The sequence below is a fragment of the Phaenicophaeus curvirostris genome, chromosome 7 (assembly GCF_032191515.1).
Source record: "Phaenicophaeus curvirostris isolate KB17595 chromosome 7, BPBGC_Pcur_1.0, whole genome shotgun sequence".
In the NCBI taxonomy this organism is placed as follows: Eukaryota; Metazoa; Chordata; class Aves; order Cuculiformes; family Cuculidae; genus Phaenicophaeus; species Phaenicophaeus curvirostris.
The window spans coordinates 25,209,064-25,225,479 of NC_091398.1; the positions used below are offsets into that span (position 1 = coordinate 25,209,064).

At 62.1% G+C, this 16,416-nt stretch overlaps 1 protein-coding gene across 1 annotated transcript; it reads left to right on the forward strand.

Moving 5' to 3' along the window:
• The first annotated feature begins 4,655 nt into the window (after positions 1 to 4,655).
• On the forward strand, positions 4,656 to 15,396 carry IHH (Indian hedgehog signaling molecule). The gene is made up of 3 exons (XM_069861805.1): positions 4,656 to 5,040; positions 10,726 to 10,987; positions 14,410 to 15,396. Exons 1-3 carry the CDS (start codon positions 4,738 to 4,740, stop codon positions 15,069 to 15,071), a joined length of 1,227 nt encoding a protein of 408 aa, XP_069717906.1. The 5' UTR covers positions 4,656 to 4,737; the 3' UTR covers positions 15,072 to 15,396.
• The last annotated feature ends 1,020 nt before the right edge of the window (positions 15,397 to 16,416 follow it).

The following is a 16,416-nucleotide window of genomic DNA, read 5'->3' on the forward strand; positions in this document are numbered from 1 at the left end:
ACAGGTTGGCAAAGGCAGCCTGGCTGTGCTGAGGGCAGCTCCCCCAGGGCTAGTGAGCTGATGATATGGGGTTAATGCATCTTCTAGCCACCAAGAGGCAGAGAACAACCCATCCTTTAATCCCTGCTCTTCTTTTCCAACCCTTGTCTCCACGTGCTTCCTCTGGGGCTAGGACCCCACTCCTGTATCGCAGCTGGGTCATAAAATAGCAAGCAGAGAGCCAGGCAGCTTGCGGTGCTGCTCTCCTGGGACAGTGACCGGTGTCCCTGGCTGCCCTGCTCCCTGAGGCTGGGCCAGCTGTAGTGATGCTGTCTGCTCTCCTGAGAAGCAAGGGGGAAACAAAACCATTTGGACCAGCCCCTGTGTCTGTGGATGGGGAATGAAAGGTCTTTTGCTGGGCCATGGCTCATCAGTCCCAGGGTGAGAACAGTTGGTTCCTTTTTATGTGTCCTCTGCAAGGGTGCAGCATGCTGGGCAGGGTGGGTCGTGAGGAGGGGAAGCTATGGGATGGGGAGCTTTTACCTGCAGCCATCACTACATAACCTGCCTTCTTTCACCTGCCAGCTTCTTACTCTGGCAGCTTTTGGTCTGCCTGTCATGCACTTGCTCCCAGGGAGGGTCCTGCTACTGGCAGGGTAGGACCAGGAGAGAAGTTTAACAGCATTAAGCTTTATGTGTCTTCTGTCACCAAATTGTCCCTTGGTGCACATCTGCTCCACCCATTTGGGCTCCATCTCCTGGCCTGGGAGCTGCTCTGTTCCAAACCAGGTCTCCCAACTCCTTGCTGGGTCTGGGGTTCATGTTGCTCCCCGTGCAAGCCAGGACTTGCAGAAGGAGGGCTTATCACCCAGTGGGGGCATTTGACTCAACTGTTTCCATTGGGACTGAGGGGACACCACACTGGGGGTGACACATTCCCATCCTGGATGTGCTGGTGGTTGGTGGCATCTGTAAAGGAGCAGATAGTGCAAACCAGCACCTGCACCCCTGGGTTGTTCCAGCTGCACCCAGGCTCTGTCTCTGCATTTCCCCAGGGTGCTCAGCTCCAGTCCCAGCCCCAGGGATGCTGCAGGGGCTTTGCTCAAGAGTGAGTCCCCCAGGGAGCCCTGCAGCTCTGTGCCCCAGGGGCAGGTGAACACCCCAGTGTGCATGAGCTGGGGGTACAGACCTACTGCAGGATCAGACTCTGCTCCACTCATCCTGCTCCCAAGGCAAGGGTATATGGGGTTGCAGGAGCGTAGACAGGGTTGATAAAAGCAGGAGAGTCAAGATATCAGTGGGAAAAGGAGCTCTGCCGATGCTCCCCAGGCCACCGCAAGGACCCCAGCCCCCAAGACGCCAGCGCGGGGCCACCGGTGCCTCCCTGGCCCAGGTTGCCGCCAGCTCCGGGGAGTGTCACCACTTATTGTCCCATCCGTCCCTCTGGGGTCTCCTTCCCTGTCCCCACCCCCTCCTCCCTGGAGCCGGCTGGATTTGAGCTCCCGACACACATTAAAGGCCACAAGTTCGGCCTCGGCCTCCATAAATTTGATTCCATAAATATTAGTTTTCGCAGGGTTTAATGAAGCCGTTATGCCGGGCACGGCCCAGCACCCCGACCCGTGCCCTTAATAAGGGCTCTGTGGCCTCGATTAAAGGGACCTTTCAATCGCTGTCAAGTATTTTTAGAAAAGGAAAAGAAAAAAAAAAAAAGAGAGAGAGAGGGAGCGAGAGAGAGGAAAAGAAGACGACCGAGGCAGCGAATAGGGAGAGGAAAATCCCAAAACCCATCCAGTGCAAAAATAGGGAAATAGCACCACCTAGACCGCAGCGCCCGCTCCGCTGCTCCGGGCAGCCCCGCGGGGCTCCGTGCCAGCCCCGTGCCCCGGGTAGCCCCGGCAGCTCCCAGAGGGGTCTGCGGGACCCTGCCCGGCCGCTCGGGGCAGGGGGCGCGGCGGTGGGAACGGGAGGAGGGATGCGGTGGGGATGCAGGGGAGCGGTGCCCGGGAGCGGCTGAGCGCTGCGGGGGATGCCGTGCGACACACGGACGGACACTGCATCTCTCCCACTCCCACGGGAAGGTAATTCTTGTCTGTGATCTACTGCTGCAGCAGCAAGCGTCCCTTCTGATCAGCTCCAGAGCAGAAACCCCCTTCCCCTGAACAGAATCTTCCCCTCGCCTCTCTCCTCACCCCAGAACCTGTCACAGCCTCCAGCCGCCTCCCAGCACTCCCAGCCCTGCCTGCCGTGTCGTTCCTGGGGCTCCCAGGCTTTGCCTGGCAGGAACCCGGGCTGGCATTGGGAATGCTCCAGCGCTCTGCCTCAGCCCCCGTGGGAGGGTTTGCAGAGAGCTGGGGCAGCGTTCCCAGCTGCAGAGCCAGCCCTGCCAGCAGCACCGGGCAGCGGGGCTGGGGAAGGACCGGAGATGCTTGGAGGTGGGGCAGTTCCTGGAGGGCTGCCCCTCATCAGCGCAGAGCTGTTAATGAGTGAGAGCGGCTCTCTTGTGTGCAATGTCCCGTGCAGGAGCGCGGCCAGCCCAGCAGGTCTCTGCTGAATGGGAAGGAGATGGACTCTGCACCCAGTGACAGCACACTCGCTTCTCACTGCGGCGAGAGCGATGTGGGATGCCGGGGCCCCTGCATAGGTGGGAGCTCCTGTCATGGACAAACTCAGCTCCCTGTCTGCAGCCTTGGGCCTTCTTAGGACATAAATGTTGTACCAGCGAGGGCCAGGCAAGGCTGCTGTCATCCCAGAGCTACTGGCAGGGGGACAGATGTGTGTGACGTTCACGGTGCATGCTAGCAGGCTGCAGAGGTTACTCAGAGGTCTGGGTTTGGTCATCACCAGCCATAGGATATTTCTGCTGGAGATGTCCTGCAACCCTCAGACCCAGCACCACCCAAGATGATACTGTTCCCCACTCACTCGTGGCAGTGATGAGCAAGGTGAGCAGCTAGGTTCATTCCTTTGGTGGGAGTACAAACCAGCTTGGAAGACCCTGTGGACCTAACTCAGGCTCCAATTGTCCTGTGCCAGTGATGCACAGAGAACTGTGCTCCTTCTGCAGCCTGGGAAGCCAGGGGCAGGGATGGGGAATGGTGCTGCGGCACATCCCATCTGCTCTATCTGCTGCTAATGCCTTTAAGGATGCTCCACTGAAAGGATCAGGTGAAAACCTGGGGAAGTGGGATGGCCTGAGATTGCTGGCCAGACATCCTTGCTCCATCATGTGCAGGAGCAGCAGGACAGCATCACTGTTCTGCACCGTGACAGGACTTCACTGTGGCTAACCAAAGCCAGTGTGAAGACCTGATGGCATGCGGCTGCTGAGTAAGAAAACCTCATGGAGACACCTCTGCCCAGCGGCACTTGCCTGGAGCTGCTGCAAAGGAAATGATCCACTGGGGCCACTGAATAGCAGCATCCCAAGCTCATGGCTGCTGCTGGACTCACCAGCCTGCATCCCTCTTGCCCAGGCTGCCTGGTCCTGCTGAGGCCAGCACAGCCCTACAGCCACAGCCGAACTGCTGGCCGGGCCGTTCCAGCCTGGCCTCTCTGTGTCCCTAGGAGTGACCCATGCCCTCTGCCCACTGAAGAGCTGAAGAGACATCCCTGAGATCCATGTGCATGGGGACATCTCAAGGCACTGCCTCGACGAGGAAGGTCCTAGGGAGCTAGAAGGGGTGCAAGCAGAGCCATGCCAGACCCCTCCCGGCACACCGCTGGGGCAGAACCGGGGGGGCCCTGCAAGCCCTCACTCCTGAAATCAGGGTGTTGTATTTACTTTCCCCTTTTGGCAGCTAGAAGGGGAAGCCCATCCCAGCCCCTCATTGTTGTCTCAGCGAGTTAATCAGATGCCATAATCCTGTTGTGGAAATATCGGGCCTCCCTGGAAACAATGGGGAGCGAGAATATTGTGGTTAAATTTCAACCAGCTGCCTCCCTGCTCTGTTTGATCCCCGCCCGCAGGCCCGGGCCCCTGGCGAGCAGGAGGGGCCGGAGCCCCGGGGGTGCCACAGCCCCGGGGGTGCCACCCTGCGCCCCCCTCCGCGGCGGGGGAGCCCCCGCGGGACGCCCCGGGGACGAGGGGTGTCTGCGGCGGTGGGGGGGGGGGGCGCCCCGGGGCTGTCCCGGGTGGGGCAGGGGGGCGGCGGGCACCCCGGGTGGGGTGGGCTGCGGGGCTCGGCCCCGGGGGGGGAGGAGGCTGCGGGCCGGCCCGGGGCAGGTTCCGCGGGGAGGAGGCGAAGGAGGGAGGGCGCTAGGAGGCTGGGACACGGGCAGGGTGCGGTCCTGGCGGTTCCCCGTCCCGGATCTCTTCAATTTCCCCTCTCACTCCTGCCCGGGGAGCGGAGGGCAGCGGCGGCTCCGGCTCCGGCTCCAGCCCCGCTGACCGCCGGTGCGCAAACCGCGGGGGGCTCAGGCGAACGCCGAGCCCCGCGCCCCGCAAGCGCCCGCTCGCCTGCCAAAACAAACGGCCCTTCGCTATTTATTGCCGCCGCCGGGACGCGGCAGGCTCAGAGCGGGCCGGCACCGGGGCAGCCGGGGCGCACCCGCACCGGGCACCCGCCGGCATCCGCGCCGGGCACCGCCGACACCCTCCCCGGGCAGCCGGAGCTCACCCGCACCGGGCACCCGCCGCCCACCACCGGCACCACCGGCACCTGCGCGCCGCATGGGGAGCCCCGGGGCGGGCGGCGGGAGCGGCGGCCGAGCGTAGCGGGGCCCCCCGGAGCCGCGGAGCCCCGGGGCGGGCGCGCCATGAAGCCGGCGCGGCTGCTGCTGCTGCTGAGCGGGTGCGCGCTGCTGCTGGCGCCCGCCGTGCGCGGGTGCGGGCCGGGCAGGGTGGTTGGCAGCCGCCGCCGCCCGCCCCGCAAGCTCATCCCGCTCGCCTACAAGCAGTTCAGCCCCAACGTCCCCGAGAAGACGCTGGGGGCCAGCGGCCGCTACGAGGGCAAGATCGCTCGCAACTCGGAGCGCTTCAAGGAGCTCACGCCCAACTACAACCCCGACATCATCTTCAAGGACGAGGAGAACACCGGCGCCGACCGGCTCATGACCCAGGTACGGCCCCGCCGCCGCCCGCTTCTCCCCTCGCGCCGGGCACCTGCGCGCACCGGCTGCGTCCCGCTCCCCGCGGGGATCCCGGCGCTGCGGCTGCCCCGTGCCTCTGCCCCTTCGGCTGGGCGCGTCGGAGCTGGGGCGGACGGGAGCAGCCCGCCCCGCCGCGCCTTGATGCTCCCTGCGCCCGGAGTCGGCTGCGCTCCGTCCCCCGGGACGGCGGCGCCCAACCCCGCTGCCCCTCGGCACCCGCGCCTGCTGCGCCCCGAGGGGAGCCCCCGTGCCTCCCGAGCTGGCAGCAGCCTGCCCTGCTGCCCTCCGACCCGCACCCTGCTGTCCCCCGAGCCGGCAGCAGCTGGCTCTGCTGTGCCCCAGCTCATGTGCCTCCATCTCCCGAGATGGCGGCAGCCTGCCCTGGTGTCCCCTGAACAATGCCATACTGCCCTCGACCTGGCAGCATCCTGCAAAACCACCTCTGAACTGGCAGTGCTTTGCTGCGCTATTCCTTGATCGGGCAGCAGCCTGTTCCTCTGCACCCATCCTGTTCAGCTGCATCCATCCTGTCCTGCTGTACCCATCCTGTACAGCCGCATCCATCCTGTTTCACGGTACCCAGCCTGTCCCGCTGCCCCCAGCCTGTCCTGCTGACCCCAGACTGTCCCGCTGTACCCATCCTGTTCAGCTGCACCCATCCTGCCCCACTGTACCCATCCTGCCTCACTGTATCCACCCTGTCCCGCTGCACCCAGCCTGCTCTGCCTACTTGCTGGCGGAACGGGGAGCCTGCCTGTTGGAGCCGAGGGGCAGAGCAGAGCCCGATGTGCTGCTGTGGGCAGAGCAGCAAGCTGGGCTCTAGGAGCACCCTTGCTGTTCTCGTCCCCACTTGGTTGACAAACCCCTGTGCCATGCCTTAGTGCCCATTCCTGTGTGTCTCGGGTGGGGTGGTGAAGGGTGCCCGATGGGGGCTGCCCTCATCTTGCTGCCCTCGGGGGTGGGCACAACCTGTTGTTGCAAACACCTCGCTGTAGGCAGCTTACGAGTGCCCTGGGCTGGCGGGAGGGAGGGGTGAGGGGGACAGAGGACGGCAGCGGGGGTGTGTGATGCTGGACGAAGGTTACTCTGTGTTTTAATATTGCCAGGAGAATGCCTGAGGGTTTCAGGAATGCAGATAAGGAGCCACACGGCCTGCCTAAGAAACCTGGCCACCAGCCTCAGCACTGGGTTACAGCTCGAGCGAGCTCCCCGGGGAGGCGGGGGGTGGAAGCCTGGGCTGCCCCGCTGACCGCTGCACATCCCGGTCTGGGGCTGACGCGTGGGTGAGTGTAGGTGGCTGTGCTGGTAGGTGCTGAGGCCATGGCTTCTGACCGAAGTGTTGGTAACAGCGGGAGAAGTTGCCTGCGTGCTGGCTTGACAGCTCTGCAACCCTGCGTGCTCTGGGGGCTGGTCTCTGAGGGCAGGGACAGTGGTCCAGGGTGGTTCTTAGGCTGGGGACTGCAGCAGAGGGACCAAGACTCCCTGTGAGGCAGCACCGAGTTTGGGGAGTTGCAGAATTATGGTTACTGATCACTGGAGCCCTGGGGCTGGGCTGGAGCCTGCATCCCATGGCAAACAACCCCGAGGATGCTGAGGAAGTGGTGAGGTTTGCTGGTCCATGCATTGGGGAAGCCGGTGACATCATATCACTTGAGCTGAAGGCAAGAGAGTGCTTCTGGCTGTGTTTTCTCTTGACAGTGCTCCCACCACTTGCCTTAACTGAGACAGTGCCCCTTGGCACACCTGGGAGAGGGAGAGCTCTATGCCCCACCTGCCAATCCCACGCTTCCCGCTGTCCTGCTGTGTGTTGCTCCGTGGTCTTCTTGGGGTGTTCAGATGAAAGCTTTTACATCACATCAGCCCTCAGGGTCCCTGGGCATTGCATGTTGATGCACAGATGGGTACCATGGTGCCTCGGGCAGTTCTGCAGGGAATTGGCCCCATTGCTGTGGAGCTTGTCCAGTGTCCCCTGGCTGTGGGAGATGCCCCCAGATGTAGGAGCTTTGGCTCCTACATCATGGCCTGTGTTGCTATGAGTTGGGAAAGGCCATTGACCCAACTCCTTGTCCCTTCCCCCAGTGTGCTGGCTTTTACTGCTGTTGACTCACTTCAAACCTGTTTTCTTTCCCCAAGTCCAAGGGTCTGGGTGTCCCAGGCAGCCGGAAGATGCCGCCTGCTTGGGGGGGTGGGCAGTGCTGCTCTCTGCCTGCCTTTCCTTTATCGTTTCATCTTCCTCAAGAATTCCTGTGTGTTTGCTCTTGCTGGTCCCACTCGGAGGTGCTGAGATAAGGCTGGAGGCAGAGCCCGCCTCACCTCTCCCTGGCAGCCTGGCCCAGGAATGTCCCAGGCCCCCTTCCCTCACAGAGTCCCAAAGCCAAGCCCCTCCCTACCCCGGCCATCACCCTTGCAGCCACCATTGGTCCAACTGGCACAGAGACCATCCTTGCAGTGGTGAGGAAATGCTCATGGAGATCTAGGGACAGGACTCTGCTTCCTTTGGGAACTTTCCTCTGACTGTCGGGAGGAGATGCTAGTGGGACTCTTCTTCTCCTGGCCAGCCTCTGGACGTGGGGGTATCTGTGGCCAAACACTCTCCATCCACAGTCCCTCCGCTGAGATTGTGGTCATACCTGAGTGTCTTGCTTACCTCTTCTGAGATGGCCTTGGAGTCCCTGCTGGCTGTGCCCTGTCTTGGAGCTGTGCCCTTCTTTCCAGACCTGCTGTCTTCCCCTGTAGGGTTTGGCTTTCCCCACAGGATATGGTTGTCTGGGCAAGAGAAGGGAGATGCTAATGTTGGTCAGGAGGGAGAGCATGTCTGCTCATCCCCAGGATCTCCACTGTGACATACATGAGACAGCACTGAACCACTCTTCTCAGTGTGGTGGCGTGGGGACTCATCCTGCGTGTGTCCTGGGAGTGCCCAGTCACCTGTGCCACTATAGGGACAATCTGTGTCCCCACACACACACTATCACCACCTGCCTTTCCACTGCTGTCTGATTGATGCATGGCTTCTCAGCCCCCTGGCTGAGCACCATAGCAGCACCAGGGCTGACGAGCCATGGCCAGGGCTCAGTGCCACATGGCTGAGTCTGGACATCCCACCCCAAGATAGGCCCCACAGGACCCAATGGGCCATGGTGGCATTTCCATGTCTTTGCATCACCTTGCGAGACCTTATATTCACCCACAGGCAGGAGGGGAACCATACCACGAAGGCAAGCATGATCACCCTGGTCCCTGAGGATGCGATAGCCCCTCTGGGCTGTGCGTGGGGAGAAGCTGGGCTCTCCCTGCAGCCCCCAGCAAGCACCGAGCCTGCAGACAACCCAAGCCCACAGGTTTCTTGATCCCTGCCTACCTGTTCGGGCAGGCAGCAGAGCCCCTGGGCAGACAATATCCATCCCAACAAGCTGTGCCTGCTCTCTGCTGCCCATGCCGGCTCCCCGCTCATTGCTGCCTCCTCCCTGCTCATCCCACCTGTCTTCCCATCCCTGCTTATCATTATCCATCCCTACTCATGTCTGTCCGTTCCCTCCCCTGGTCCCTGCCCGTGCTCTGACACCTGCTGGCCACCAAAGGCACAGGCAGAGCCTCCTCCCGGGCAGCCCGGGGCCAGCAGGGCGCTCCGGAGCCCTGCCTGCCGCTCCTTGCCCAGCGGGGAGGGCAAGGTGGGACCCTGGGCAGGGCGCTGCAGGGAACAGGGCAGCCCAGGTGGATCCCGCTAGGAAAGACTGGTCCTGCCCCAGGAGGTGGTGGCAGGTGGTGCCTCTGGCTGGGGACAAGGGCTGGAGGGTTTCAGTGTTTGTGTTCCCAGGGAGAAGCAGCGCTGGCAGTGAGGGCAAGAAGGGTGCCCGGAGTGGGATGCCGGCCTGGGAGCAGAAAAGGGATGAATGGAGTGATGACTAGGGATGCAGGGGGGCTTTGAGGACTCCCTGCCTGCCTCCAGCCCTGAACCCCCTTATTGCCTTTCTCTGCAGGGTCCCCGTGGGGCCAGGGACCTTGGGAGCTGTTTGTGCCGTGTGCCGAGTGGCACGATGGTGGTGTTGAATGGGAGCAAAAGTCACTCCCCTCCCTCCTCCTCCCCTCACCTTGCGACTGTTTGTCCAACACCTTCCTGGCTTATCTCCCCACACCCAGCGAGCTGTGGGACGAGGGCAGAGGTGCTCCTCCACCCCATGTGGGGCAAAGGCCTGCCTGGCACTGCCCCTCCCGGGACCTGGACCCTGCCAAGCACAACCGGATTTCCCTGAGAGCAGCAGTGCCCACATCCCCTGGATGGGAGCAGGTGCTCTGGGATAGGGTGAGGGCCCAAGTGTTCTGGGGGCAGCTCTCTGCAGAAGCAGTGCTGGGGCATTTCTGAACCTGAGGGTGTAGCTAGCATCGGATTTTATATCCCTGGCTCGTGCTTGCCATGACTGTCTCACGACACACGATATCCTGCGGTAGGAAGCTCCAGTGCTGAGCTGGGCACCACAAAAAAACATCCCCTGTGGTGGCTGAGTTTAAGACTGATGCCCTGTTGTTTCATTTAGTGCTTCCCAGAACCAGCCTCCTGCATGACCATGAATTGCTCTGTCCTTCATCCTGATTTTATAGCATGCTCTGAGAACTCCCAGTATCTCCTTTCCAGGCTGCACAATCCTAGTCCATTCACCTGGTTTTGTATACAAGCTCCCATATTGCTTTGTTATGACTTTTTCCTACCCATAGCTCTCCTCCATCCCTTCTTCATCATGGGAAGGGACCACAAGTGTGGGCTATACTTTTGCAAGCCAAGCCTGCAGGGGGCTTGGTTCCTGCCTGAGATGCAGCTGTGCCTGAGGGAAGCAGCAGTGAAGGGCAAGGCTGTGGCATAGGCATTTGGGGATGGGGAGGGCCATGGCATAGGTGGGTAAGGCAGGGCAGTTGCCTTGCTTGTGTGACCTCTGTGGCCACCAGGTCTGGGGCTTTTGGGATCTGCTGCTGTTCCTCAGCCCTGGCTTTTCAGCCCTGCCTAGGTGGAAGGGGCTTCACCCCACATCCTTTCTGGTCCAGCACAACAGAGCTCTTGGGTGGGTTGGGCATTTCCCACACAAGCAAAGACTGGATGCAGCTGTGAGGCTACCCAGTGGTGAGTCCTTGTGCCTCAGGACTTGAGGAGTAATACCTAGCAGAGCTGTACTGAGGACTGGGCAGGTTGTTTCATTTGTGCTCACAGGCAGTGCTGGAGACCCCAGGAGATCCTCCCAGCCAGGAGGCAGCAGATTCTCAGCTCCTGCATCCTCCTTCTGTCAGCTGAAAGCCCTTGGGGCAGTGCTAGTGCAGGGGAGCTGGCCTGGGAGTGCAGAGGGTGTCTCTCGCTCTGACCAAGGCTCCGCTGTCCAACAGGCTCCTCAACAAGCTGCGAAGTCAGGGAGAGGTGGAGGAGGCGATGGGTACCCTACTGGGGTACACACACTTGGGAGGTGCTGTGTCAAGCAAGGGAATGTTGGGCACTGCAGGGAGTCTGGAGCGCACAGGCTGGACGAGGCACCTCCTGTTCTCAGATCTTCCCCCGCTGAACCAGATCCCAGAGGGTATGGGGACCCAAGAGTCTTTGTGGAAAACATGGTAGGACACCTGTCGACCTTGCCTCCAAAAATCTTTTACTGACTCTGACACTCTGCCCTGCAGCGCTGCAAGGACCGCTTGAATTCCCTGGCCATCTCTGTCATGAACCAGTGGCCAGGGGTGAAGCTGCGGGTGACAGAGGGCTGGGATGAGGACGGGCACCACTCGGAAGAGTCTCTGCATTATGAGGGCCGAGCCGTGGACATCACAACCTCGGACCGGGACCGCAACAAGTACGGCATGCTGGCTCGCCTGGCCGTGGAGGCTGGCTTCGACTGGGTCTACTACGAGTCTAAGGCACACATCCACTGCTCCGTCAAGTCAGGTAAGGCTGGGGAGGGGTGCAGTGAGCGGGGCTGGGGGCCCAGTTTGTGGCATGCCCAGGGAGCCCGGCTGGCTGGGTGGGGTGCTCCTGGGATGGTGCTGGCTCTCCCAGCCTGATTTCCCTATCTGGGGCAGACAGTCGGGTGGCGAGTGAGTCACACACCCGTGGCCAGCAGTGCCATGGGGCAAATTCCCCATCTGGCTCCCGTAAACCTGCAGCCTGACCCACCCTCTCTACCTGCCTCCTTTTTCCACCCCACGTCCCCTTTTCTGCAGCCTGTCCCCCGGGTCTGCCCATTGCATTTGTGTCCCTGCTCTTGCCATCACTTAGTGCCCAGCCGCCCATGCTCAGCCCTGTCCAGGTCTGCCCCACTCCGCTGCCGGCTGCTTTTGATTTCCTGCTATTGCAGCAGCATCCAGCCAGCCCTGACTGTCCAGGGTTGGGGACATCCAAACAAGGAAGGGGACAGAGTGCCCTGGTATCAACTCTCCTCTGTGCAATGTCTTCTGTGGAGGGGAGTGGAGCTGTAGGGTGCTGAGGATAGAGGCAGCTAGAGCGGAGTGAGTGGTGATATCTTTGCTGGTGGTGTTTGCTTCCCGCTGCATGGTGCAGTGAGGGCGAGTGAAGGCTTTTCTCAGGCCCTACCTGCAGCCGGGAGGGGGTTGCTTGGGGTGCAGCCGGGGTGGGGAGCTGCCCTGCCTGCGATGCTGCAGCCTGGGAGAAGCTGCCCTGCTGCGATGCTGCAGCCCGAGGAGAAGCTGTCCTGCTGTGATGCTGCAACCCGGGAGGGAGCTGCCCTGCTGGGATGCTGCATCCCAGGGAGGGAGCTGCCCAGACATCTATGCTGCATCCCAGGAGAAGCTGCCCTGCTGGGATGCTGCAGCCCGGGGAGGGAGCTGCCCAGACATAGGTGCTGCATCCCAGGAGAAGCTGCCCTGCTGGGATGCTGCAGCCCGGGGAGGGAGCTGCCCAGACATAGATGCTGCATCCCAGGAGAAGCTGCCCTGCTGGGATGCTGCAGCCCGGGGAGGGAGCTGCCCTGCTGGGATGCTGCAGCCCGGGGAGGGAGCTGCCCTGCTGCGATGCTGCAGCCCCGTTCCCCGCCGAGCGGCCGCGCTGGCTGCGTGCGGCAGAGGGCAGCAGCTCCCCACGCAGGGCTGCGGTGCCGCCGCTGCCCGGTGCTGGTGTGCCGGTGTCTCTGCGGCGTGCGCGCAGAGGCGGCTACCCGCACCCCGACACCGTGCGGGAGAGCCGTGCCTGCCCCCCCCCCGCGGGCTCACACACGCCTGCACAGGCACAGGGAGAGGGGCTGCGGCTGCACACCCGTGCCCACAGCCGTGCCCACACGCCGCACGCCGGGGCTGGCACTGCCCCGCGTCTCTCGCCCCGTGGCTCAGCTCCCACTGCACTGTGCCTGTCCTACTGCCCTAGCCCGTGGCCAGCGGCTTGATGCCCCCAGACGCCAGCCTGGCCCCCCGCGCTGACCCGCTGCCCCGTGCCGATACCAGGAGGGGCACGACGCCAGCCGGCGATGGAGACGGGGCAACTGCACCGCAGGAAGGGAGCGACGCGCCCCCGAAGAAGAGAGACAAAGCGTTGGTGAAGAACTGGGGCTCCCACGCCACAGGGTGCCCGGTGGGGCTGGCTGGAGGAGTGGGGCCAGGCTCCAAAGGAAGGACCGTGACCCCGGAGCCTTGGGGCTGACTGGAGGAGTGGGGCAGGGACCCTGGAGAAGGACAGATGCTCTTGGATCCTGGGATGCTCCCCTGGAACAACCGAAGAGAGATGCCATGATCCAGACAGCAGACCAGGGCCTTGAGGTCCTGGAGAGCTTCTGGAGGCTGGCTGTAGCCCCCTCGCTCCACAGTGGCTCCCCAGGGCTCTGGATCCCCCATATTTATACCTGATGCCATGAGGAGCCTAAGGGTGCTTTGTGGAGGCTGTGGGGTGCGTCTCTCGACACCCCAGAGCCATGTACGGAGAGCAGCTGGGCTGCTCCTGCCTCTTAGTAAATGGCTTTTATTTTTGTATGGATGGCCGCGTGGCCTGTTGTATGTATTGTGTCTCCTCGGGTACCCCCTGCACCCGCACACCCCTCCGTGTCCAGTGTCTGTGCAACCTGCTTCTGCCAGGTGCCCCTCTCGGCCTCCTGCCAGCCCCTCCCCACAGCTCTGCTGCCTGCCCAGGGGTGCGTGGTGCAGGATTTGGGACCTGGCCTCCAGGGCTGGCAATGGAGCAAACTACTGCACCTCATCTGAGCAATAAAAGGATTCTGTCCCAGAGATGGATGCCTCTTTTCATGGGCCTGGGAGCTGGGATTTTGCTCTACTCAAAGCTGGGAAGGGGTGGGGGGCAGTGCCATCTCGGGGTGGGGGGACACTCAGGTATTAAATGGGGGAGCTGGGAGAGGGCCTGGGAGCTCCAGGCTGGGAAAGTGCACGGCCAGGAGCAGAACCCTAGATGAGAAGCCTCTGGCAGACAGTGGAAGGGCATCAAATAGACACTAAGATGGGGGTTGCCGGGGCTTGGGAGAGCTCAACACCATTCCTTGGGATGCCAGGATTCCCCTGTTAAGTGCCAGGATGGGCCCTTGGTGATGCCGGGTGACTTGCTGCATCTTTTCATCTGGGGAGGGTTGGAGCCACAGTGCCGCCACCCCAGAGCACAGGCTGCAGAGAGTTTACGTACTTTACCCTGTGGCAATTGCTAGCGAAGCCCTGCCCAGGAGGCTGGTGGCATTTGCCTGATGATGTCTACAGGCTGTGATGCTTCTCTCCAGCTTAGAGAGGGGTTCAGCTGGCATTAGCAGTGCAGGGGTGTGCAGGTGGTAGAAGGGAGCAGGGCTACAGCGTGGGGTCAGGGAGTGCTGTGGTGCTGGGGGTGTGCACTGCACCCTGTGCTGTTCCTTGCAGCATCCTATCTGGCGATACCCAGGCCCTGAACTGCAGGGGATGGGGATGCTATGGACATACAGAGCGCAACAGGGTATTCTGCTCCTCAGCCTGCCACTGGTTCAGGACTCTGCCTGCCCTCTTTTGAGCTTTGGGTGCCCCCTGGCACTGCCTTGCACATTCAGGGCTCTGCTGTGCTCCACTCCCCCTGCCATGTGGGTTTCAGGACCTGGCTCTGCAAAGCATTCCCTACACCCTGGCACCGCCGTAGGAGCAGGTGCTGCTATGCATGGCTCAAGCCCCCAGGTGCCACCCCTAGTGACATGGTGTCTGGGGGAGCAGGCGCCTAGGGAGGCCAGATTGGTGACTGGGGTGTGTAGGGGACATGTACATTTTGGCAATGCCAGGGCAGGGTTAAAACCAAGTGGGCAGAGCTGGGAAGGCTGGGAGGGTCTCTGTGCATCATGGAAGGGTGATGCTGGGGGTCTGGCAGATGGGTAACCCTCCTGTCCTCTCTCTCTCCCCGCACAGAGCACTCGGCGGCTGCGAAGACAGGGGGCTGCTTCCCTGGGCGGGCACTGGCAACGCTGGAGAATGGTGCCCGGACACCACTGTGGGCGCTGCGCCCAGGCCAGCGGGTGCTAGCGATGGATGGGGCTGGCAGGCCCACCTACAGTGACTTCTTGGCTTTCCTGGACAAGGAGCCCCGTGCCCTCACCTCCTTCCACGTCATCGAGACACGGGAGCCGCCCCGGCGCCTGACTCTGACACCCACCCACCTGCTCTTCGTGGCTGAGAACAGCTCAGCACCCGCCACCCAGTTCCACCCCACCTTCGCCAGCCTTGTGCGCCCCGGACAGTTTGTGCTGGTGGCGATGGGGGAAAGCGGCTTGCAGCCTGCCGAGGTGGTGAGGGTGCGGGACCGGAGGGACGTGGGAGCCTACGCGCCGCTGACACGCCATGGGACACTGGTGGTGGATGGTGTGGTGGCCTCGTGCTTTGCCCTGGTGCAGGAGCAACATCTGGCGCAGCTGGCCTTCTGGCCATTCCGGCTCTATCACAGCCTGGTGGGGTGGTCAGGGGTGCAGGGGGATGGCGTGCACTGGTACTCGGGGCTGCTCTACCGCCTAGGTAGGCTGCTCCTGCCCCCTGACAGCTTCCACCCTCTGGGGGTACCCTGGGCAGAGAGCTGAGGGTGCAACCTGGAGGCGGTGGCTGCAGGGCAGCTCACTGGGGGCCCGCAACCTCTCTCAAAGCTGGATGCCCATGGGGAGCTGCCTCTGGCCCTGCCTGCTCCGGGATAGCCACCTCTGGGTTGAGGGGCACTGGAGCCCCCCAGTGTGCCTCCTCCATGCCCACAGCCCCCTCCTTATCCCCTGTTCCTGGGGGCAGTGGGAAGGCATGAAGGGCATCCCTCCCGGACACGGGGGTGCCCCCAGCTGGACCCACATGCTGCTATTTGTGAGTGTGTGTGTGTGATGTGCGTGTGCGTGTTGCAGAATTAGCTATCGATGGAGATCTGAGAGACAAGGAGGAGCACGGAGAGGAGAGGAGAGGAGAGGAGAGGAGAGGAGAGGAGAGGAGAGGAGAGGAGAGGAGAGGAGAGGAGAGGAGAGGAGAGGAGAGGAGAGGAGAGGAGAGGAGAGGAGAGGAGAGGAGAGGAGAGGAGAGGAGAGGAGAGGAGAGGGCATGGCAGCTGGAAGGAGAGTGACTCGGGTCCTGGGACTGTGCCTTGCCCTTAGTCCTGAATTTGGGTGCAGGGTGGCACCCCAAACCAGTCTCTGAATACCTGGGCAGGGCTGGAAGGGCAAGCATGGCTCTGGCACAAGACCTGTGACTTGATGTTACAGGTGTCACTGGAGCGAGAGGCTTGAGAACAGGACCCTAAGCTCTGCCCAAAGCCAGCACTGTAGCCACCCAGCTAGGCATGCCTGTGGGGACACTGTGACAGCACAGGAGGGCCTGGCTGGCAAGAGGGGAAGGCGAGTGTGCCAGCAGGAGGGTGTGAGTGCCAGCCAGTCATGGGCACGCACTGGTGGGAGCAGGGGTGAGGACAGCAGAGAGGAGGAAAGTGGCTGGGGAGAAAGTGCTCCCTCCCTTGCTTTTCTGGCATCCCACTCTGAGCTGGCTCAGCCCCAAACCATGCCTTTCTCACCTCCAAATTGAAAAACTTACCCCACTCTCCAGACCCTGCCTGGCCTGACCTCCCTGGACCTCCAGCACCCCAAACCCTCAGGGTAACTTGTTGCTGCTCACCTGCTCTTGGAACCAAGAAGGGTCCCATCAGAGCTGCGGCCACAGTCATCCCCTCAGATGATCTACCTAGAGCCTCAGCCTCCCCTGGCTTCATATTAGCAGACATGAGGGGTCTGGGGAGGTGGAGCTGTGACCCACATCCACGCTGCAGCATCACGCGTCTTTATTTATTTATCTGCTTTTTGTATGTACCACAGATGGGAGGCAGCGTGGGCGTGTGTGGGGTGAGACGGGAGCGGGCGGGGGGCGAAGCTGTTTGGTTGGGGGTGATTTTTTTTTTAA